The sequence below is a fragment of the Mycothermus thermophilus genome, assembly GCF_041956435.1.
Source record: "Mycothermus thermophilus strain CBS 625.91 unplaced genomic scaffold VTJ04scaffold_5, whole genome shotgun sequence".
Lineage (NCBI taxonomy): Eukaryota > Fungi > Ascomycota > Sordariomycetes > Sordariales > Chaetomiaceae > Mycothermus > Mycothermus thermophilus.
The window spans coordinates 1,765,751-1,780,508 of NW_027191431.1; the positions used below are offsets into that span (position 1 = coordinate 1,765,751).

The 14,758-nt window shown below is 55.5% G+C and overlaps 9 protein-coding genes across 9 annotated transcripts; 5 read left to right on the forward strand and 4 right to left on the reverse strand.

Annotated features, from left to right (window-relative positions):
- Nucleotides 1-52: 52 nt before the first annotated feature.
- On the reverse strand, nucleotides 53-2,600 carry VTJ04DRAFT_7688 (uncharacterized protein; the record flags this gene model as incomplete). Its single annotated transcript, XM_069366042.1, has 4 exons — nucleotides 53-828; nucleotides 896-1,007; nucleotides 1,064-1,789; nucleotides 1,851-2,600. The coding sequence occupies 4 exons, from the start codon at nucleotides 2,598-2,600 to the stop codon at nucleotides 53-55; spliced, it is 2,364 nt and encodes a 787-aa protein (XP_069217017.1).
- Nucleotides 2,601-2,714: 114 nt separating this feature from the next.
- VTJ04DRAFT_7689 (uncharacterized protein) lies at nucleotides 2,715-3,423 on the forward strand (the record flags this gene model as incomplete). The annotated part of the gene is made up of 2 exons (XM_069366043.1): nucleotides 2,715-3,296; nucleotides 3,397-3,423. 2 exons carry the CDS (start codon nucleotides 2,715-2,717, stop codon nucleotides 3,421-3,423), a joined length of 609 nt encoding a protein of 202 aa, XP_069217018.1.
- A 454-nt stretch (nucleotides 3,424-3,877) lies between these two features.
- VTJ04DRAFT_7690 (uncharacterized protein) lies at nucleotides 3,878-5,761 on the reverse strand (the record flags this gene model as incomplete). The annotated part of the gene is made up of 3 exons (XM_069366045.1): nucleotides 3,878-4,896; nucleotides 4,991-5,083; nucleotides 5,167-5,761. 3 exons carry the CDS (start codon nucleotides 5,759-5,761, stop codon nucleotides 3,878-3,880), a joined length of 1,707 nt encoding a protein of 568 aa, XP_069217019.1.
- A 1,139-nt stretch (nucleotides 5,762-6,900) lies between these two features.
- VTJ04DRAFT_7691 (uncharacterized protein) lies at nucleotides 6,901-8,037 on the forward strand (the record flags this gene model as incomplete). The annotated part of the gene is made up of 1 exon (XM_069366046.1): nucleotides 6,901-8,037. The coding sequence occupies one exon, from the start codon at nucleotides 6,901-6,903 to the stop codon at nucleotides 8,035-8,037; it is 1,137 nt and encodes a 378-aa protein (XP_069217020.1).
- Nucleotides 8,038-8,274: 237 nt separating this feature from the next.
- On the reverse strand, nucleotides 8,275-8,670 carry VTJ04DRAFT_7692 (uncharacterized protein; the record flags this gene model as incomplete). Its single annotated transcript, XM_069366047.1, has 2 exons — nucleotides 8,275-8,549; nucleotides 8,619-8,670. The coding sequence occupies 2 exons, from the start codon at nucleotides 8,668-8,670 to the stop codon at nucleotides 8,275-8,277; spliced, it is 327 nt and encodes a 108-aa protein (XP_069217021.1).
- Nucleotides 8,671-10,897: 2,227 nt separating this feature from the next.
- VTJ04DRAFT_7693 (uncharacterized protein) lies at nucleotides 10,898-11,917 on the forward strand (the record flags this gene model as incomplete). Its single annotated transcript, XM_069366048.1, has 1 exon — nucleotides 10,898-11,917. The coding sequence occupies one exon, from the start codon at nucleotides 10,898-10,900 to the stop codon at nucleotides 11,915-11,917; it is 1,020 nt and encodes a 339-aa protein (XP_069217022.1).
- A 716-nt stretch (nucleotides 11,918-12,633) lies between these two features.
- Nucleotides 12,634-13,829, forward strand: VTJ04DRAFT_7694 (60S ribosomal protein uL13; the record flags this gene model as incomplete). The annotated part of the gene is made up of 5 exons (XM_069366049.1): nucleotides 12,634-12,654; nucleotides 12,957-13,092; nucleotides 13,252-13,305; nucleotides 13,368-13,626; nucleotides 13,691-13,829. 5 exons carry the CDS (start codon nucleotides 12,634-12,636, stop codon nucleotides 13,827-13,829), a joined length of 609 nt encoding a protein of 202 aa, XP_069217023.1.
- A 206-nt stretch (nucleotides 13,830-14,035) lies between these two features.
- VTJ04DRAFT_7695 (uncharacterized protein) lies at nucleotides 14,036-14,398 on the forward strand (the record flags this gene model as incomplete). Its single annotated transcript, XM_069366050.1, has 1 exon — nucleotides 14,036-14,398. The coding sequence occupies one exon, from the start codon at nucleotides 14,036-14,038 to the stop codon at nucleotides 14,396-14,398; it is 363 nt and encodes a 120-aa protein (XP_069217024.1).
- Nucleotides 14,399-14,417: 19 nt separating this feature from the next.
- On the reverse strand, nucleotides 14,418-14,743 carry VTJ04DRAFT_7696 (uncharacterized protein; the record flags this gene model as incomplete). The annotated part of the gene is made up of 2 exons (XM_069366051.1): nucleotides 14,418-14,549; nucleotides 14,639-14,743. 2 exons carry the CDS (start codon nucleotides 14,741-14,743, stop codon nucleotides 14,418-14,420), a joined length of 237 nt encoding a protein of 78 aa, XP_069217025.1.
- Nucleotides 14,744-14,758: the final 15 nt, after the last annotated feature.

Consider the following 14,758-nt stretch of genomic DNA (forward strand, 5'->3'; position numbering starts at 1 on the left):
ATGACCCATATCACCACCATGGAGAGCCACTCCACCCTTTTGTTGGTGTCTGTCAACTCGTTGGGTCGTTTTCTCCAGAAGAAGGGTCTGCAGAACCCGAGCCCGAGACGGCTGCACCATTTTGGGGTTGCGCATGGTGTTGCTGCGGACCATTTTGGTCATGGTGATGAGGGTGATGTGCCTCCCTAATCTGTTCAGGTGTGGCCGTTATGTCAAGATGTGCGAACGGTACTTCCGGACGGGGACGGCTATTTACCGTTATCACAGTCTCTTCACCAATTCCGACAACATGACTGGCGTGGTTGTTGTGATGCCATAACTGTCCTTGGGGAGGTACAATTGTGGCCTGCGAGGAAGCTGACGGCGTGATTATCCCGCTAGCATTTGCGCCGTTGACCGTCTCAAGTCCAGAACTGCTGGTGTGCGCGGCTGGAGTGATGTTCAGACCGCCATATTGCGGGTTGTACACGTACGAAAACGGCGCATGCCAGGGGTTGTTGTCGTCTGGCCCAGGAGCAGGTATCGGCGGAGGGATGGGGATGGTCGGGTTTGTGGCCTGAGGAGGCGCGGGACCAGCCGGGCCGTCCGGCACCGCAATAAAATCTTCCTCCAAGGCGTCCTCATCCTCCGGCACATCGGCATCGCCGTCTTCGAACGCAGTGGGGATGACCGGGTTGGTCACGGGCACCGGCGGTGGTGCGTTCCTCATGGCGATGTCCTGCGCCTCTGGAAACGTGGCATGGGCCAAGACGTTCAGATGCCTTCGGAGATTCACCACGCCCTGGCCCGAGAAAACGCAGAAGACGGACCGTTGGTGCTCAGTGAACTCTGCAGGATAGTAAAGACCGGGTCAGCTTGCTCCCATGGTTTAAAGTGTAGGGCCGGTGAGACCTACCTGGCGGCGCAGGTCGAGAGAACTGTTCCAAGTCCTCCCTCAAAAACGCCTGAACACCGGTCAAGCTGAGATGAGTGAGACGCGGGCAGCAGTTGAGAAGGCGGATGATGCTCTGGTCAAAAGTCAGACATCTGCATGAACTGCGACTGTGGCTGAAAAGATGCTTACAGCTTGGGTGAGATTGGTACAGTAGCTGAGATGAACCCGCTCCAGCGAGCTGGCGGTGGTGAATTGATCCTGTATCACATTGCCCTGCGCATCTCTGCGGACGCGAGGCCGCCGGTTGGCGTTAGCCAGGGCGATGACACTGGCATCCGTGATCTGGTTGCATTTAACGAGGCCGATGCGTTTGAGCTTTGGCAGCATGGCAAGCTTTGTTACCGAGTCGTCCGTCAAGTTTGTGCAGCAGCCCAGGTCGATGTACCGTATCCGGCTGCAGTTTGCCACCAAACGCTTGACGCCATCGTCAGTGATGTGACCACAGTGGCCCAGGTGCAGGAAGTGCAAGTTCCTGCCGAGCTTCGAGATCGCATAGACGGCAGCATCCGTCAGGTTGCGGCACTTTTGAAGAACCAGATTCCGAAGGCGCGGCGCCACATCAATGATCTTCTCGATAGCGCGGTCCGTGATATTGAGCGAGTTGCTGATGTCAAGGATGCGCAAGTGGTCAAAAGTCCTCCCGGACGGCAAGGCGAGGAAGGCATCATCATCCAGCAGCTCGCAGTTGGCCAGACGAAGTTCACGGAGTGCGTGCCCTTGAGTGAAAAGCGCCGTGATTGGGGCGTTGGTAACAAGGCGACATTGATTGAGATCGATTTCGAGGATGTTGGGACAGTTCTCGGCAAAGGCAAACACCGCGTTGTCCTGAACTTGGACGCAATCATTGAGTTTGAGCTGTCGTCGGAAGTTAGCAAAGTGCGGTCTGGCCCGAAGGAACAAGAAAACAGAGACTCACCCTCCTGATATGTCGGCAGCGCTGGGCAAGGCGAATCAAGCTTTCGTTGGATATGCGCTGACAACCCGAGATGTTAAGGCCCTGGAGGTGAGGGCAGTTGTCCGCCAAGGCGTTGATCGAGACATCGGTGATATGGTCTGCAAGGGTCCTTTCATTGAGTGGCGTTGTTACCGAGACATCGAGCGAGTACAGGTGATGGCTGTTGTTGATGAGGGCAACAAGGCCCGTGTCTGTCAACTTGCTACATCCCGTCAAGGTTAAGCGCTCCACACGATTGCACTCGGCCAGGGGCATCACGCTGCCGTCGTTGAGCTTGTCGGCCAAGGCGGCCAAGTTGATGCGCTTGACGAAGTGGCGGTAGTCGAAGTAGGTATTCGGGTTGCTGAGGGTGCGGCATATCTTTTCATGCTTTTCCCAATTCGAGCAGGCCGGACGGTGCCAGAGGAGATCGACAGCGTTGCGGGACCATCGCTTGCACGTCAGCATAACATGGAGGAGGTCCGCCAAGCTGCTGAGCCTGGAGAAAATGGATATGAGGATCTCGTTGGGAAGCCTGTGAACCGGCGGTAGACAGGCGTCGTCGTCAACCCGCATATCTTGGAAGTTGGGAACGCCGGCTGATGACTCGGACTCATTGCCCGCACCGAAGAAGTCGGATTCGTCATGTTCGACGAGGACGGGAGAGCTGCTGCCGGACGAGGAGCGAGAGTCGGTGGGCTTCCGCCGCGTCTGGCTGGCTGGCGGGTGCATGGCTGCGGTGTCTGCTTTCCGGCGCACTGACAAAGTTCAAGGGTGCGAAGTTGAAGATCTGGGGTTTGCAGTCGTGTCGTGTGACAGATCACCGTCGACGCCGTCTTTCGCAGAATGGCGGATACGGTTGAGAGGGTGACGGAAGAGAACGGGCTGGTGCCAGATATCGAAGGAATGGAACGGACAGCCTTTGGCCGGGAGAAAACGATTGTGGATGAAACGCCCGGCTGGAGGTCCTGCCGCCGAGTGAATCCGAATCGTTGGTGCGGTCGCAGCAAAGGACAAGAGACGGGCTCGCTCGCTATGGGTGACGCAGCGCGTGCACCGGCGACATCAAGGATCGTGGTTTGGGCCTGGGAGGCGAGTTGCAAAAAGCAGCGAAGGGATCAGAACGGCGCAAGCGCGGAGAAGCAGAGGCCGGTGTGTGGTGGTTGTTCAGGCTTGGTGGGTTCAGTTGAGGGAGGACGAGATCAGGTTGATGCGGCAACTGGCAGCCCTGGAGCAGCGCTTGGTCATTCCGGTTGGGTGAGGCACAGGCTCAGGCGTGGGGCAGGGACGGGCGGCGGGACCTTGTCAGTTGAGATGAGAATGAGGCTGGCAGGCTGGGTTCCGACTGGGTTCTGGCTGGTTGCTGGAGGTCCAGGTGCGATACGGTGCTTGTTGAGGTGTGCCCGGTTCCGCTGTGCCTCGCGTCAGGTCGGTCTTCAGTTGAAGGGTGAAGGGCGGATGAGAGAATCAGCATCCCCTCCGCTTGTGCATGCGACATGCCTGCCCAAGACTCACAGTTCCACTTCAGATTCCCTCAGGATGGCGGGACATCTAGGTGTGACAGGGAACCACGCAGGGACCCACCTGCCTTACTTACCTCATCCTCGTGTCGCTTGGCAGGATAAAAGTGGGTCCGTCCCCGCCACCAACCAACCTGAGCCCCCACCCCTTCCTCCAACGCACGCCGCAGCAGCGCCGGTCACCAACACCCATTTCACGCGCCAATGTGGGCGAACCAACTGACGAGCGGCTGGTTGACAAGGCAAGTTCTTGTCATGATAGTATGCAGAGTTATTTTTGTTATACACTCTTCGTGATAGGTATGTATAGCAAATTAGATGTACGGTCTTGAATTGCTATTGGACGCCCTAGTAATCAGGCTAAGAAATCCAGCGAGGATTTGGTTTTGTTCATGTTCTAATCATAACCTCACCAGTCTGCCAGACCCATCATCTCACTCGGCTTGTCTCTCTCTCAATAGCCTCCGTCGACCAGGTAGGCATTGAAGCTTACCACCTCGACTGGTAGCTCTGTTGTGAGACGCCAACGTTCTCACGCTGGTGTGGGTAATCCTGCTGTGTCATATCAAGCTGCGCAATGGTGTTCTCTGCATACCCTTCAAGCCCCTTTACACTGCGAAACCGAGTAACGAATCTGCCGTTGCCACCCGAGTCATGATCGAAGTTGCAAATGTTATATGCGAGCGCTGCCGTGACCCTATTTTTCCACGGGGGCAAGACCTCATGTGTTGTCCAGCTCCTCCAGAGAGTCAGGAGCACAAATATCATCGAAGCCCCCATGACGAAACTCGGAAAACTCCACCAAGTCCAGTCCACCTCGACATAAATAATGGGCTGGGCGCTTCGTCCCGTCACGACAGCCGGGTCTGAAAAGTCGGAACGAAGCTGATCCGTCATGCTGTCGGTCATTGCCTGGAATGTCGCCATCATGTCACCGCTGCGAAATGCGTCGCCTACCCCGGAAATTGGTGGAATCCCCTCGCCCTCGTAGATGTCACCCATAAATCGGCGGGAGATAAAAAAGTTCTGAATTGCAAGCAAGTCGGGGACGCGGGCGCCGAGAGGTGGGAGGCCGTCTTGGATGAAGTCGACTTCGTAGATAAGGGGCTCAGTACGGTTTGCCACAAGACGGCCGGGTTTTAGGGGTACGATCTCCTTTCTTTCCATGAAAAGCTCGCTGTTCACGGACGACAAATTCGAATATCGATACGCCACAACGCTGATATCGCACTCGACAATTTCCATATCCTCGTAGGGATCCGCTATCCGGTATTCAAGGTGGACATATTTCATCCGGAGAGCGGCAACACGGGCGAGCGCGGGACTTAGCCGGGGTCTATTGGAAAAAGGCTCCTCATCACTGCCAACAACATCGAGCAGAGGTATAGCTCCAAGGCTGACGACGGTTTGATAAGATGTTGCCAAGTACGATCCATTCACCATAACACCACCAGGGGTTGTGAGCATCGTGTTCCCCTGGCTCGAGCCAAAAGCCGTTGAGTTCCAGACTACGAGCAGAACCATGAGCATCCAAGGTTGCCGTAGTGACGTCGACGCACGAAGCTGCAAAGCCAAGAGAAACCGAGGTCCCTGGCCATTCACATTTGGTGGAGGTACAGTTAAACGTCGGCGTCGAACCCAGGTTGAATAAGCCCCGGTATATGGCACCATTCATCTTCATGTCGGCAGTGGACTCTGCAGGGGGTTCATCGTGTTATTAGTACGCGTATCCTGGGACTACGGAGTTGCAAAGCACGAGAGCGAAATGGCTCACCTACCTTTGAGGTTGTAGATGATGGTATCCCAAAAATAGTCAAAAATTTCCGACTGCCCTCTGTAGAAATGAGTCAGGCCAAGAACAGCCGAACGGTCATCAACAAAGACATCCCTTGGTTTTAGTACAATCAGGTTCTGTACAGTGGTGCTGAAACCAAGGGCTGCGATGGTGATGATGGCCCCTAGGGTGGCTGCCGTTAGAGGCCGCATGCATAGCAGCTTCAACGACCCTCCAGGCCCGCGGCTGGCGTCATCGATCAGGTCTAGGTCGATGAGTCTGTGGGGTTTCCTGAACCGCAGCCATTTGGACTGTCCGATACAACTTCCCACGGCATGCTGGGCGGTCGTTCTTGCGATGGTAGCCAGGATAGCGAGAGCCGCAGAGAAGCTAAAGCCGGGAACAGGCCACGCGTTGAGAGGTTTGTTGTTGATCCAGAGGAGCAACCATGCGATGGCAACTGTGGAACCGATGCTAAACAGCAGAGCAATGAGTTCTTCCCACCACCCCCATGGTGGACTTTCTCTGGACCTTGGGCGATCCAGAGCGGACTCGGTGTTGGTGGTAGGTTCGATAAGAGGTTCTGCGTGGGCGTTCATGGAGGCTAAGTGGAAGTCTAGTTTCCTGAGTCAACATGGGCCGGCATAGATCTGTCAGCCGGGCACTGAGGAATAAGATCCGTGTACATACATCATGCGACCATATATAGGTACTTCATGGCCGTATGCTTCGAGGTTTACGCTTACACAAGCCTTGATTTACCAGCCTCGCCAATCTCCGACTACCTCCTCTCACGTTAATATGTAGGCTGGCGCGTGTTGGCGGCGCCGAGGATCGCTTCAGTGCTAGCAAGCCCCAGGTGGAATCACCGCAACCTAGCGTGTCCCGTTGCTCGATGCGTCTTGTTTCACACGCCTCGTCTATACCCCGTAAGCACGCATAATAGGCTGCTTGGGCGCGTAGCGCGGCTAGATCTCAACACCTATCACGTTCACGTTACGATACACATACGGATATTTTACTGTCGGATTGCCCAAAACGAAAACCAAGCTAGGTCCTCGCCGATTTTGACGGAGGAGGAAACGGGCCACAGACAAGCCATACGATAGAGAGTCCTTCGGACTTCAGGCTTGTTGGCCAAGTTGCCCCCTTTTAGACACCAGTCATCAGCGACCCTGCGAACCAATATACCTAGGTCCGAGGATGAGAGATGTCGTACAAATGATGTGGCACAGGGCTTCCAGCCTGTCCTCTTCCAAGCCGGCTCTCAAAGCTCCCGAGGGAACTCTCAACAACCGATGCCCCTTCGTTCAGCCTTGCCACACATTCTTGTTTCTCATCGTGTATCCACGGCCAGGGCCAACCAGCAGCGGCATACCTTGTTGGTTGACCTAGAGAAAACTTCATGCCAAATTCCTCTCATTTTTGGATCAAGACGCAGTTTAACCTGCGGATTTCTTGACGCCTTTTTTGTGTGAATGTTGACATGAAGGAAAGTGGACAAGGAGAGAGCAATGAGATTCTTGGCATATTCAACAATCGAGATACACCGCTGGTTATGCATCAAAACATCATCGGATGATGTCAACGCCAGCAAAAATGTTTGGTTCCGATCGCAGATCAGCCACATCTGCAAACCACCGGCTGGTACCGGCGATTCCCTGACCGGATCAGTGAAGCATTCAAGATTCATGAGTACAGAACTTTAAACCGCTCGAGGGAATCCTGAGCCAAAAAAATGACCCCAATGCTGCAGCGTCATGCAGTCTGTCGGCTGGCCGGAGCGGCCCGGTCTCCGGTGGGCATCGCCGCCGTCCCCGTCTACCCTCCGTTCCCAGTCCGGGTACCACGCCGGACCCTCTTCGGTCGTAAGCGCCGCGAGGCCAGGCTATCAAGCCGGAACCTCGAGACCCTCGACGTCCAGCGCATGTCCAAGCAAGCTGCCGATTACCACCGGCAACGGCAAATTTTCCTCTGGTCCGGCGCCATCGCTGGCGTCATTTCCTTCATCTACACGGCCTGGAAGCTCAAACGCGAGCTGGAGAAACAGGTGAAGCTCGACTCCAACTTGCCACCGTCTCACCCCCTAGCCTCTCCCGACCGCAAAGTCGTGGTTCATGATGACCAAGGCGGCGAAACCGTCCCTACCGGCAACAGCACGGTCCCGTACTTCCCGCGCCTCATCAACCTTCCAGCCCTGACCAGCCCATCATCGGCTGCATCGGAGAAACAGGTCGCCCCAACCGACATGACAGAATACGCCCTCATCGGACTTGGCCCTCGCACCGTTACCTTCCTCAACTTCCAAGTCTATGTCGTCGGCTACTACGTCGCAAGCGCCGACCTTCCCGCCCTGCAAGCCGCGCTCGCCAAGCACGCCCCTTCTGGTACTGACCTGAAGACGGCCCTTCTAGATCCCGCCACTGGCGAGCAAACCTGGTCCGCCCTCCTCGAATCGGGTGTTCCAGCGCGCTCCGCCTTCCGCATCGTCCCCGTGCGCGACACCGACTTCCACCACCTTCGCGACGGGTTCGTACGGGCGATTCAGGCGCGTGCGCCGGCCGGGGCGGCCGAGGATGAGGCGTTCGGCGAGGCTGTGCGGACGTTCCGCAGCGCGTTTAATAGGGGGAGTGTTCCGAAGAGAAGGGAATTGTTGTTAGTCAGGGACGACAAGGGAAGGTTGAGCATCGCTTATGACGGGGGAGTGGCTGGGGACAAGAAGAAGAAGGGGCAACGGGAAGTAATTGGGACAGTAGAGGACGAGCGGGTATCGAGAGCGTTGTGGCTGAACTGGTTGGCAGGGAAGAAAGTGGCGAGTGAACCGGCAAGGCAAAACATTGTAGACAGGATTGTTGCGTTAGCAAGCAAGCCATAGCCTCTGTAAATAGGCAACAGAGAGCTCGTCTTGTAAAGCAATAAAGCGAATGCCGCAACCATGTCAGAACCTTCAGGAAGGATGTGAAGTTGGATTGAAGAACATATACGTGTACGCAGAGAAAACACAGCTCTCCCTAACCGCCCATCTATTCCATGCTTCTTCTGTAGGGTATCCCGATACTTTAACGCCACCACAGTGCGTCCCTATCTTTTGCTTGCTCAGTCTCGCCCCCTCTTACAGGGCACCCGCCTCGGCCAGGAGCTCCTCAATCTTCTTGCCATCCTTGCCGTTCTTCACAACGTTCTCGAGGTCCGAGTTGCCGCCAATATGGACGCGACCAATGAAGATGTTGGGCACAGTGCGCTGCCCTGTCATCTTGTGCAGAGCCTGCTGGATGTCGTCACCGTCGGGCTCCTGGTTCAGCTCGTAGGCCGTGTACTTGGCGTTGAGCTCGCTCAAGATGCGCTTCGTGTTGTTGCAGTACGGGCAGTAGGATTTGCTAAAGACCACTGTTACACGTCGTTAGCCTCTCGCGCGTTGTTCCGCGACGTTGCGAAGGAGAGTGGGCGAAAACTTACTGACGGCATTGTCGTCAATCAGCTGCTGAGCTTTCTTCTGAGCGGCCTCCATTGTGAATGTGGGCGTGGTTCCAAACAGTCTGCGAAAGATGAAGGACATGGGAGTTGGATGCGGGGTAGGTTGTTGATGTCGTTGAAGAAATGCGGCTTATGTAGGTTGGAGATGTCCCTTCCAAGTTGGGATGAGGGGCAAGAATGCGGACTTTGGCACAGCGGCAGATACCGAAATGCTTGATGCCGAAACGTGGGGAAGGAAAGTCGAACGCCGACGCGACGCGGGATCCTCGATTTGTCAAGCCACAAAAGGTGCTCCGATGATGCAACAATCGGCTAAGCAACTTGCTGACCAAGATCAACAATCTTTTTTCTATCGTCGTCCTTGAAGAATGAAAAATCAGCAATGTGGAACAATCGACGTATCTCCAGGATCTGCGACACCGGGAATTCCAACTTCTTGGGTAGTCATCCTGGATGGCCGCCGAAGCAAATCCGCTGTGAGTTAGTCCACTGCCAAGGCCGAGATTCAGATCGGCTCGTTCTCCTTTTGGATCATCACCCAATGACGCAACGGAAGGCGATCTCTGTGGCCAGCCCAACAACGCCTGCCTCCTCAGAGCATCAAAACCCCTCAACGGTCAACCTCAGTAACAAGCCTGACGAACCTTCAAGGTTCATTGGTTCAAGGATGATCATTTTATGTTTCCAGTTCGATGTTCCATCCTTCCTTGGCCAATTCAGTCCAATACTCCGTAAGAATCGCTCGATAGATAAGAAACAAACAAATGCAAGGTCAGGAGTTTTTATCCCAGAATTGTGCAGTCAGCGACCGCGGTGCCTGGAGCCTCGAAGACCTGTTCATCCGGTTGCTACCACCTACGTTTCGGACAACGACAATTTGTAAACGTCAACAGAGCCCAGCGACAGGACCTGAGTATTTTGACCATCGGACTATTGCTCGGCCATTGCCCCTATCAAGACGGCACCGTCCAGAACGTCCCAGGAACTCGAGCCACCGATCTCACTGAGTTATATGTCAGGCATCAAAATAGTATCCGCCGGCTCCATGTTAGGCAAGCCGACGAAGAGATGCAGTGTAGGCCTCAATGTATGGCCTAAATATGCCACAACAACCTGGAAATAGATGGCACGCAGAGCTCTTGCCGCTCCAGTGTGTCTCGTAGGAGGAGAACGCAGACATCTTTGTGGATTCCAGGTTGTCAGCGAGGAGGCAAAATCCGTTTCTGTGAGATTGCCAAGCCCCGTGGCCGACCAGAGGCTCCTCGTTTGGCTTAATTTCTGGGCCTGTATTTCATTGGCATCACTAAAACAAACATACCTTCATCCGCGTTCAACCTGGAATGACCTCATGAGTTGGTCATCATTTTGCAGTTCCATCCAATGGATGAACCCTCTTAGCTCAGGCCCCGCGTCCGGTCCGCTGCTCTGCGCCGAGATGTGGAAATGCTGCAGGGAGTACTTCGCGGATGGCCCCACTCCCCACGTCTGAGGAAAGCGGGGAGGGCGACAACGACGAGCCGGGCCGGTCATCCATGATCTTTATCCACATGCCCGATTTCCAGGTTTTTAAGTCTGCTCTCTGGGTCTCGACGACCAAAATCTGACCGAAACCCGGCCACTCATCACCAGTCACAACCCTCAAGGCCGACAGCCAACGACATCAGAAGCGCAGATTGCCTCAAGGCAGGCAATCAACGGGACGTCAGCTGTTTTGTTTCCCGTTTGGCCCCTCCGGTGCGAGTCCAACGCAATTCGTGCACCCGTCCCGCGACAACGCCTTTGAGCCTCAACGTGGTCATTCGACTGCCAGTCCTTTCTCCAACTGATGCATTCGCCCACTACGGTTCACGATCCCCTCCGTCTCCGCATCCACCGTGCCCGGAGGCGACCGGGCTGATTACTTGTACCTCCTTTGGCCTTCCGTCCATTTCCCTCCCTCAATTCCCTGTCCGGTCGACGGCAGTTAGGTCTGTCGTAGGACCGCCCCATTCGCCGCCAAAGTGGCTTCGACCGTCTCCGCAGTTTGGGCATCTCTCGGTGCCTTCTTTGCGACTCTGCACGGGAACCTCCACGCGGCTCTCTCACATCTCCCCACACCCCTGCAGCCCGCCGTCAATCTCACGGCGGAGTTGTTCAACTATTTCCAATCTGTGACCGGCCTGTCCCCGAACCTTCTGTACATCACACTCGGGACTATCCTCTTTTTCAGCCTCATTCCAACACTCCTCGCCAGAAGTGGGAGTAACAAGAAATCCCGAAGTATGGCACGTTACGGCTTTTCCCGTTGGTCCGTTTCTCCATTCAGCTCCCAGGACGATGGTGTCCCCCAGGTCACGGACGAGGATTTTACCTACATCACTTCTGCCGAGTTGGAAAACGACGGCATGGACATAGATAGGCGGTATGCCTCGCAGGCGTCATACGACGATCCATACTCCCAGTCGGCACCATCAGATGGTTTTCACTCTCAGCCTGAGGACGACATCCTTCACATCACTTACAACGGCCGGACATATTCTGAAGCCTTCCCCGCCTACTGCATCGGCGATGGTATACTCAAGGTCCAGGATGTGCGCGATCGCGCCGCGATGGTCCTGGGTCTTTCAGACCACCAAGCGAAGCGTCTCAAGCTCTACTACAAGGGACGCAAGTTGAAAAGTGCAAAGAAGCTGGTACGCGAATATGGAGTCAAGAACAACAGCGAGATCCTCCTGGCACTCGGCGATCAACCCTACAACCCCGGCGAGGGTAGCGAAGAGTCGTCCGTGGTCAGCGCCGGCGATCGGTATGGATCAACTGCCACTTCGCCCCGGCTCGATCGCTATAGCGGATGGGATGACCGAAGCCCCCGCAGCCCTATCGACCGCAGCTCCGCGGTTGGTCTTGAAGTCCCCAACGACACCTCCAGGAAACGGGGCAAGTCGAAAGTCCGTACTCAGTCTCCTGTGGGATCGCATGTTTCGGCCGCAAGCGCTCCTTCCGCCTCTCCACCTGTCGGCATACCCGGTGGACCCATCGAGAAGCTCAATGCCATCGCTGCTGAGTTCCATGCCAAATACCTGCCGAAATGCGCCGAGTTTATCGCTCGGCCTCCCAAAGATGAGAAGAAGCGCATCGACGAGCACCGCAAGCTCTCGGAGACGGTGTTCGAACTCGTGATGCTTAAGCTAGATGGAGTTGATACGTCGACAGAGAATGGGGCAAGGGCCAGGAGGAAAGAGTTGGTTATCGAGGTTCAGGGGGTATTAAACCAGCTCGACGAGGCCAAGAAGCGTGGGTAAATGGCATACATGTCCAGGCAGTCTTGTTGAAGTGGCGAGGCCTGCGTTTTACGTTGCAGAAATGGCGTTTCGCCTCGGTAGTATTCTTCTTCTCGTGTCTTGCTGTTCTGGGGTGGGAGTTGTCGGATTTGTTGACCTCTTGTTTCTTTGCTCATGAGAGCGGGCTGGCTTTCTGCGAAACTCGTTTGGAATCACTTGTACAGAATATTCGAGTCATCAAGCCGCACAGTACCAAATATGCATCACAGCTGACACCAACGGACGATTTCTGTATACCCATGACGTTTGAGCTCTTGACCCTTGAGTTGCACATGCGAACGCAAGGTGAACTCAACCTGAACTTGCCCGTGGTTCCTGCCAGACGGCTGGCAGACCAGGATGCCCGCTGGCAGCAAGTGGGTCCGGGGAAGGAACAGCTCTTGCCCCACTTTCCGGGCATCATAGGTCTAACCCTATCTTTGCCTCAGGCAGCAATCACAGCTCTGTTGTGGGCCCACCTCATCCAAATCAGGATTAGCGCGTTCCGCATGGGAGACTGACCCCAAGGGCCAATTTTCAAATCACACACTTTTGAAAGTCCGAAGACGCACGACCATCAACAACACGGATACCACGAGGGTAAGGAAACAGGTCCAACTCCTGTTATTTCTCGATCAGCCGGACTGTGACTGATCAACTTTTATTTTCTTTCCTTTAGCCAGGTCACCGCGGCAAACATGTCTTCGTTCGAGTCTGTGGTACGTTTTAGCTCCCCTTCGTCACTGCGCAATTGATCGCATCCATCCACGACGAGCCCGCTCCCCGCGGGCGGCTGCGATGTCCACGGACCTTCGCTGCCTTCCACCGATCTCGAGCGCCCTTGGGCGATGCACACACGCACGCAAACAAGCAGAACCACGCAGCAGAGCGGCTATTCGGGACTCGAGGTCGGGCGGGGCTTGATAAGAGAGGCCGAGGGCCACCGCCAGCTGCACGAGGCGGAATGGGGATCGAATTCAAAGGGGACACACAGGAAGCTGACCAGAGATCTCGATAACAGGTCGTGATCGATGGCAAGGGCCACCTGCTTGGCCGCCTGGCCAGCATCGTCGCCAAGCAGCTGCTGAGCGGCCAGAAGATCGTCGTTGTCCGCTGCGAGGCTCTCAACATCTCGGGCGAGTTCTTCCGCGCCAAGCGTACGTTTCCCCAGGATTTCGTTCGATTTTTGGTCTCCCAGAACGGCGGAAGTGGCTTGAGGTCAAGGGCCCTGTGTTCCGACGCACGACATGCGTCGGTTGTGGGAATATTGGACTGCCTGGATCATCACGAACAAAGATGCTGACGGAGAACTACAGTCAAGTATCATGCCTACCTTCGCAAGATGACGCGGTACAACCCCACTCGCGGTGGTGAGTCGCGCCTCTACAGCTATATCCTGGCGAACGACATGCCGATATTGACCGATCCACAGGTCCCTTCCACTTCCGCGCTCCGTCCCGCATCTTCTACAAGGCCGTCCGCGGCATGATCCCCCACAAGACCGCCCGCGGCGCCGCCGCCCTCGAGCGCCTCAAGGTCTTTGAGGGTGTTCCTCCCCCGTACGACAAGAAGAAGAAGATGGTGGTTCCCCAGGCTCTCCGTGTCCTGCGCCTGCAGCCCGGCCGCAAGTACTGCACCGTCGGCCGCCTCAGCCACGAGGTCGGCTGGAAGTACCAGGACGTTGTCGAGAGGTGCGTCGACTTTGGGATTCCGGCAGAAAAGAGTATTGAAGGGTTTTTGCTGACTTTTCTCCAGGCTCGAGGAGCGGCGCAAGGCGAAGGGTGCTGCCTACTACGAGCGCAAGAAGCTGGCCGCGAGGCAGTTGTCGGAGGCGAAGAAGGCGGCGAAGGTCGACGCGAAGACGACCGAGGCTCTTGCGGCCTATGGCTACTAGAGATAGTGGCTGGAACCAAAAACACAATTCTCTCTCTGTCGCACACCTCCTCCTCCTTGTCCTTTATGCGATTTCACTCTAGATTGGCGCGGTGGTTCAGGGCATCAACTTCATTTTCGTGGATGGGGTAGCGGGAGCGGAAATGGCAATCGGGGCTATCTGACTCACTGTGCGTCCCCCCAGGCTTCGGGGGCCTCATAAATACCATGAGATCAACCAAATGGAGCACAGAGGTTGCACGGGACGATGACGGCTTCGAACAGAAAAGGAAAAATCACACAAAAACAGAATACCCGGCTCTGGCGAATGGTGTGGGATGGGGTTTCTTTCTCGTTTGGGCGTTGATGTCATGGAGAGGAAGGCAAGGAAGGACGGACAGGACGTTGGACGGACTGGCTGGCCCAACCGGCCGGTTGGACCCCAGCCTGTCAGGTCCCCAAATTGCGCGTCTCTTTTCCTGTTGGCACGGCACGAAACGGACGAGTTTGTTGACTCCATGCCTGACCTGTCCCGATCGACCAGTGCCCCCTATTTCGTGCTGCTTTACGTACCTAACACGACGACGATAATCTGGGCTCTTGGTCCGCGTTAGTTGGAGAGTGAGATGGAGACATTACATGCAATGGAAAGGATCAAGGCTGGAGGCTCTGCGATGAGGGCTGGCCAAAAAGAGTCGATTGACCTGAATGCGTGTTTTTGGTGGTTTGTGATGTTGCAATTCTGGTGTTGAGCACGAGTGTGTTTGATGTCATGATTCATGAATCAAGATCCTGGCTGGTTTGCCGGACTCTGCGTTGCCGTCTTCAGACAAATTCGTGGCTTTGGAAATGAGAGCATCCAGATGAGGACTTGAATGATCGTCTGGTGTCAGCTTGAGCTGAGACTGTTGGATTTGTTGAGCAGAGACCAGCCATGTCTTGTGTCTCTTC